General features: G+C 52.8%; 1 protein-coding gene across 1 annotated transcript; it reads left to right on the top strand.

Annotated features, from left to right (window-relative positions):
* Positions 1–5,646: 5,646 nt before the first annotated feature.
* Positions 5,647–6,885, top strand: LOC106001875 (melanoma-associated antigen 10-like). Its single transcript, XM_013036826.1, has 2 exons — positions 5,647–5,829; positions 6,133–6,885. The coding sequence occupies exons 1-2, from the start codon at positions 5,647–5,649 to the stop codon at positions 6,883–6,885; spliced, it is 936 nt and encodes a 311-aa protein (XP_012892280.1).
* Positions 6,886–7,160: the final 275 nt, after the last annotated feature.

The following is a 7,160-nucleotide window of genomic DNA, read 5'->3' as shown; positions in this document are numbered from 1 at the left end:
GCAAGGTCAAGCAGGGGCCTTGTCACATGCAAGCCCACTGGATGGTACTGTGGACACAGCAGGGCAGAACAAAGAGAGGACTGAGCCTCCGCAGGGATGGAAGGTAGCAAGAGGAGATGGCCAGTCCTATCCGTTTGTGCTAACTGCATGGAATGGGGGGACAGAAACAGCACCCTGGGGCCTCTTATATTGGAGGCCCTGGCAGACAGAAGGGCTGAGAGGACTGAGCAACAGAGGATCAGGCGAGCTTCAAACAGCCCAGGCCACAGCAGGCGCAGTCTGGCAAAGCCAGGGGCTCACTAGCCTCTGCTGAGGACCCAGCTTTCCAGACTGAGGGGTGGCAGGGGGGAGGAGGAAAGAGGCGTGGGGAGGGGGCGGCAGAGCAGGGCGGAGCAGGGGGGAAATGCACCAGAAATCATGTACCACGCAGGCGCACAGTGCCTGTCAATCATGGAGACGCTCATGCCTCCTAGGGCAAATACACCAATGCAGTGTGCCCCCACGTGAGGACCCGCCCTACGCATGCGCAGAAAGCCGGGACGCCATTAAGGCCACTACCTCTGGCAGAGTGTTCTGCGAGGACACGCGAGCAAGTGCTGCATGCGAGAAGGTCGCTGTCCTTAAGGTAACTTGATTGGATCCGCAGGTGTGGGGAGCAGGGTCAGCCTGGATCCCAGGCTCTTGGAGATTGGGGTGCTTGGCAGCCCGAGGTGGGCCGCGGCTGCTCCCTGAGGCCGTGTTCCCAGCATCCCATGGGCCTGGGCCTAGGTCCCACCCAGGCCCCTTAGGTCGGCCAGGATGTGCATCTAGGCATCCGCCTAGTCTCGGGAAAGGTCCGGGAGGGCCAGATGGGAGCTGAAAGTGGAGATTGTGTCTGCCTTTTCACCGGTGCAAGCCAAGCCCTGCGATCTCCTCTCAGGCCTCCATGAGACCCCACCCTACACATGCGCACAAAGAAAGGAAGCCATTTACGCTGAGATGGCTGGCGCAGCAGGCCACGCGGTCAGGCGGGCCGAAAGCTATAAATGTTTTCCCTCTGTAGTTAGATGAGGTCCTCTGCGTGTTTACGCCCGTGTGTATGGTTTAGACATAGCTTCTCCACGTGACACACAAACAAGACAGCCTTTGTCTTTCAGAACCAGCTGATGTGTCTTAGCAGGTGATCTCCAATTCCACCCATTTTGCCTACAAGTGACATCTCTTAGGCTTTGTCTTGGTGTTGAGTTCACCTTTGGTTCCAGTATGGTCCAAAGCATACAGGCAGTGATTGCAACTATATTATATTCGCTAAGGCATACTTGAGGTCCTCCAAGTTGATTCACCTTGCAGAAAGTTCCACAGGCTGCTGAGAGGAATGTGTATTGTGCAGTTGCTGGAGAAACTTCTTTGAAGACACCTGACCTCACAATTTGGCTTCTAATGACATGTAATTTTCACAAGTTCCTTCTTCAAAAATGCTTTCGGAGGTATAGGTGTTCGTTCTCTTGGTGAGATTGGCTGCACAATGTGCCACTATGATTGTGTTGGGTGTGTGTGGGGGGGGAAAGAGTCTAGGTATATTTTTAACTTTAGCATTTGTTAACTGAAGTTGGGGGCAAGGACAATAGACACATAAATCTTGAGAATTGTTATGCATACTCAGTCTTTTGCTTTGGGTAACATGTTTGCACAGATAGGAGTACATAACAAATTTCTAAGATAACCTGTGCTTAGGAGATCTCTCTTCCAACCTTCCATACTAACCCAGTGTTGGCTTTTGTCTGTGAGATGTAATTTTGGTCTGTACAGGGGTTTGGGATTCCTTTTTCCGTTCTGTGCACTAATCTATTTCTTTTGGCTAGGGACTGAAGACAGTATTGTTCAGTGTCAATGCTGAATATATGATATGGAGTAACGCCTGCCATTATTTGTTTCTGTGGTATGATAAGCTTTATTTTCTCCCCTTGAGCACACTGTGCAGTGCTGGTTAGATGGTCCTGAACTTGCTTTAGTTTTTGCCTGCCATGGATGTTTGTTCATATTTCCCAGTTATGAATGTTATCTTTGCTGGCTGGGTGAAATAATGTGGGTGAGCAGTTGTTCAGGCCTCTAATACAGCAGGCCTCTAATCCTGCCTTGTTTGGAAAGATTCTGTGTAGACTTTGCTGTTACCCTTGTGGGCCTGCATTATTTAGTAACATGGGTTTTTTTTTTCTCTTGGAAGTACTATTTTACTCTGTGTGCTTTGGACTTCCTGTTTCAATAGAGCCAGCTGTGCGGTGGCTCTCATGTGGTCTTGTCTATTTGGAGCGCTAAAGGCAGCTTATACCTGGATGGTTTCTTCTATCTCAAGATTTGGCAAGTTTTCAGCTATTAATGGAAACGTTCCCTATGCTGTTAGCTGACACTTCTCCTTCTTCTATGCCCATCATTCGTACATTAGGTCTTTTAATTCTGTACTGGAGAACTTAGGCATTTCACCATTCTTTTATGTCTGCCTTCAAAAAGAATTGTGTACTGTCCCATTCATGTGGAAGTTCTGAGAGTCTGACTTCCACTTCATCTCCTCTGCTGGAGAGGCTTTTAAGCGCATTTTTTCCTCTCTAGGATTTTAGCTATGTCTTGTTTCCTCCAGAACTTCTGAATCTTTCTTGTGTTCCTTTTGCATGACTCCTGTTGACCTTTCTATTCATTTAGGTGTTTATTTGTATTTTCTGAGAGCACTCTTTGTTGCTCTTCTGTATTCTCCTTGAGTTTTGTCGGCGGATTTGTTCAAATTTAACTAAAAATCACCTCTACTTGGCCCAGTGTGGCGGTTCTTCAGATACAGGGAAACATAAACAATCAGAAGAAGATTGTAATCCCAGCTATTTAGAATCCTCCGCATTTCAAAGGGAACCTCAGACAGACAAGCCCATAACAATCTTATCTATAATTTACCAGCAAAAAGCCAGAAGCAGAGCTATGGCTCAAGTGGAACAGTACCAGCCTTGACAGCAAAAAGCAAAGTGAAACTGCAAGGCCCTGAGTTCAAGCCCTAGGATCAGCATATAAAAACAACAAAAGCAAAAACCCAAGGAAAGAAAAAGCTGTGCTATGCTGGGTGCTGGTGCTCATGCCTGCCATTACCCTAGCCACTCAGGAGGGGGATAGCTGAGAAAGAAGGTTCTAAGCCAGCCTGGGCAGACAGATTTCCTATACTCCTACCTCCATGGAACTAGCCGAAAGCCAGAAGGGGAGGAATGACTCTACTGGTACAGTGATAGCCATGAGAGACTAGGATTTCAGCCCTTGGGAATGACCATGAGGAAAAAAAATGTGTTTTGAAATCAGTGACTTGCTGTGTTCCTGAGAGTGGGCTCAATGGAGACCAACTGTGAGTACAACTACTTTATTTTAAAATGCCCCCTTCAAAATCAAGATTATGTGATTTGCAGGGCTCTGCATGCCTTTGGAGCTATTGAAGGAAGTAGATGCGGTGTTCTCCTGAAGTGATGTTTTGTGTTTGCAGGGTGGATATTTAGATGAAAGTTTGCAAAAAGTAAAAAGCTGTCTTGATTCACACCTAAATCATCATGCTTTTCGCCACACAGGAGAATGTTATTTGGTATACATGGAAGTGAAATGGAATGTATAAATTGTCCTCCAAAATATCCCAAGTGGGAAATGAATGCCGTTGCCAAAATAGTTTTGAAGATCTATTAGAATTTTGAATATCGAATAGAACTTTCTCTTTCGTGTAAAGGTTAAATATCCACATTAATAGCTGATGCTGTGGGAATTTAGATGTGGGCCTTCTGAGGGGTGCTTCTTGTGTTCCAGCTACAAGGAAGCTCTCTCTGGCTCCTGCTTGATGGGGCATGTCTCGTGAGACCCTCTGCTGGGAAATGCTGATGATACCATTGTGTCCCTTGGAATCGGGGGAGGGGGGGTAGGAGACCACGCTCTGTGTGGGGACCGGACCCCACACACAATATCACTGAATGCTTTTGTTTTACTGGGACACATCCTCCTTCCCTCTAATGTAGGCCCTGACTTGAGTTTTCTCAGAGTCCGGCCATTTTCTTTGCAGTATCAATAGCTCATCACTCTATTTAGAGGAGGCGAACAAGGGAGCTGTGGTTTAAGGCCTTTTGCTTGAAGAGGAGCAGCATGAGAGTCCAAGGAAGAGGTGGAGAGTGGATGACACAGGGCCTGTCTCCTTTGTAAGACAACAGAGGGTGCTACTAGTAGTGGCAGTGAGAAAGATTTATCGGCCTCATGATCTGACTGCCAGCAATAGAAACCAGGGTCCAGGTTTCCCTCGCAATAGTCTGTGAGAGGAGTAGACTGGTGTGTTTGTGGTCTGGGAGATCTCTTCCACTCTGAGCAACTTCTGCAGAGCCTTCTGGAGACCATGGGGATGGGGGAGGAATCAAAAGACCCCTGTTCCAAACATGGGAAAACTGCCCTTCCTGTCAGCCCATGGTAGCTGCAGGCAGGACTGTGGGAATCAGATGCTGTGGCCAGTTTCCTGCACTAGGTGAGGGCAAGAAGCAGGGAGACGATGGCCTGAACATGCAAGCCACATGTGTGGCTCCCTAGAGGAGAAGGCCCGAGGCCTGGAGAGAAGTAAAGGTGGGAACTTTGAGGACACTTTGAGGGTTACTGGTGAAGGTCGGGAAAACACCTGCTGAGCTTCCGGAGTGTAGTCTGTCCTTTCCTGTGTCTCCCAGGTTTGGGAAAGCCAGAGGCCTTGCAGTGAGAGGAGACATCGGGAGAGCCGAGGGAGCTGGCCAGCATCTGCCTGCCAAGAGCCAAGGTGAGGAGCGAGGAAACCTTGTGACTGTGGGTGGACCGTCTTCCCCTCAGCAACTCTTCCACTGTGTGTCTCGTGGTCAAGGGCTTGAAGAAAGCGTGCTCAGGGCATCAGAGGGGACAGGTCTGGCTCTTGACGTTTTCTCAGGACGAGCAGGGAGACAGGGTCCCCATCCCCATCACGCCCCTACCTGAGTTTGGCCTGGTCTTGCTTTCGATCCCTAGACAGGTGCTGCCCCACGTGAGGCCTCTCCCTGCGATTTGTGTCCTTCTCCAGGGGTGGCCCTTGTTCTCGGGGTTGGCCTCAGGCCAGCACAGGGGAGATGTGGGGCCAGTCAGTTCCAGGGGACATTTGGGAACCTAGAGTGAGCCCGGAAGGGGTGCTCAGTCCGGGACAGAGGAGACCGTTGCACAGTAGAGCCCACCCATCCCGTCGAGGGGCTGCGCAGTGGTGGGCTTGCAGACTTGGGCGTGCGGAAGGTGGGGTGGCACGGAAGGTATCTCAGTGCCTCTGCCATGAGCTTCAGGGGCCAGGAGTTAGAAGAGCTTGCTGGGAGGAGGGGTCCTCTGGCCACAGTGGGGACGACACTCGGGTGGTGTCAGGGCCGAAGGAGACAGCGCAGCGCCAGAGCAACGTGCTCAGAGCTGCTGGGACCCCGAGGCACCACCCCACGTCCTTCCTCAGGCTTCCAGCAGACAGGCGCACTGCCAACACAGGACCGGCCGCCACCTTGTGCTTGGCCTTCTTGTCATTGACCTTGTGGGAGGTGCTGGGGGCGCCCTTGTCGGCTGAGGCCGCTCACCGTCTCCTCCCCCTCTACCCAGGCTTTCCACGCTTCTTCCTGCCTGCCGTGTCCAATGAGGGCCACAATGCCCTACGTTCCCAAGAGCCAGCGCGGGAAGGGTGAGGAAGGCCCCCAGACGCCAAGGGAGGGGCACGACCTGGTGGCTGGCCTGGTCTCTGTGGTTGCGGCGGAGGCGATGGCCACTGCCGCCACCTGTGACGTGCTCCGGGCCCCGTCCGAGGAGGCACAGCGTGGGGAGCAGGAGGAGGCCAGAGCCACCGCCTCTTTTTCCCTCCCCACTGCAGTGCTGCCCCCCACCCCAAGGGAGGAGCCTGTTGCTTGGGGACCACACTGCCTTGGTCTTCAGAGCGCTTGCCTTCCCCGCACCGGCTTGGCACCATCCTGCCTTGCCCCTCAGAGCGATTGCCTTTCCCGCACCAGCTTGGCACCATCCTGCCTTGGTCCTCAGAGCGCTTGCCTTTCCCGCACCGGCTTGGCACCATCCTGCCTTGGTCCTCAGAGCGCTTGCCTTCCCCGCACCGGCTTGGCACCATCCTGCCTTGGTCCTCAGAGCGCTTGCCTTCCCCGCACCGGCTTGGTCTGTGCTCCGTGGAACCAAGTCAATCAGGGCACCAGAAGCTTCGTGGCGATTCCTCGTCTGTTCCCCTGGGCCGACCGGGTAGACCCCAAATCCTTGCTGGAAGATGGCCTGGCCCTGGTGCCCTTCCTGCTCCGCAAGTACCACCTGAAGGAGCCAACCAGCAGAGGGGAGCTTCTGAACCTTGTCAGCAGAGAGCACCAGGAGTTCTTCCCTATGATCTTCAAGACGGCCTGTGAGTGCATGCTGCTGGTCTTTGGCATTGAGCTGAAGGAAGTGGCGCCCGGCGAAGATGCCTACGTGCTGGCCACGTCCCTGGGGCTCACGTATGATGGGCTGCTGAGTGATGTCCAGGGCGTGCCCAAGACTGGCTTCCTGATCATGGTCCTGTGCATTGTCTTCAGGGAGGGCAACCACGTCTCTGACGAGGTGCTCTGGGAGGCGCTGAGTAAGATGGGGGTGTGTCCGGGCAGGGAGCACTACACCTACGGGGACCCCAGGAAGCTTGTGGAAGATTTTGTGCAGGAGCAGTACCTGGAGTACCGGCACGTGCCCAACAGTGATCCCGCTCGCTATGTGTACCAGTGGGGCCCGAGGGCCCTGGCAGAAACCAGCAAGATGAAGGTGCTGGAGCAGTGGGTGAATTTCAGCGGGCGCGATCCCAGCTCCTTCTCATCCCTGTACAAAGAGGCTCTGAGGAAGGAGAGAGAGGCCACCCAGCAATGAATGGTGGCCAGGGCTAGGTGACCTTCCGCGGAGGGGGGTGGGGGACCAGTGGGACAGGGGGGTGCCAGGGGTCAGGGCCACAGGCAGTAGTCTGTCCCTGCCTGGTGTCACATGAGGCCCATTGTTTGCTTTTCAGTTTGGACAGAGGAGTCCACCTTGTCTGTTGTGTGGCTCCAGTCTGGGTTTGGGAATTCATGGGGTACACCTATTGGGGTGATGTTCAAGTTGACCTTTGTTTCAGCTGTCCTTTTCAATGGCAGCGCTATCCAGCTTCC

Source organism: Dipodomys ordii, unplaced genomic scaffold, assembly GCF_000151885.1.
Source record: "Dipodomys ordii isolate 6190 unplaced genomic scaffold, Dord_2.0 Scaffold564, whole genome shotgun sequence".
NCBI classification, from domain to species: domain Eukaryota; kingdom Metazoa; phylum Chordata; class Mammalia; order Rodentia; family Heteromyidae; genus Dipodomys; species Dipodomys ordii.
Note: the sequence above shows the minus strand (reverse complement) of the source record. Positions and strands in the feature narration are given on the sequence as shown.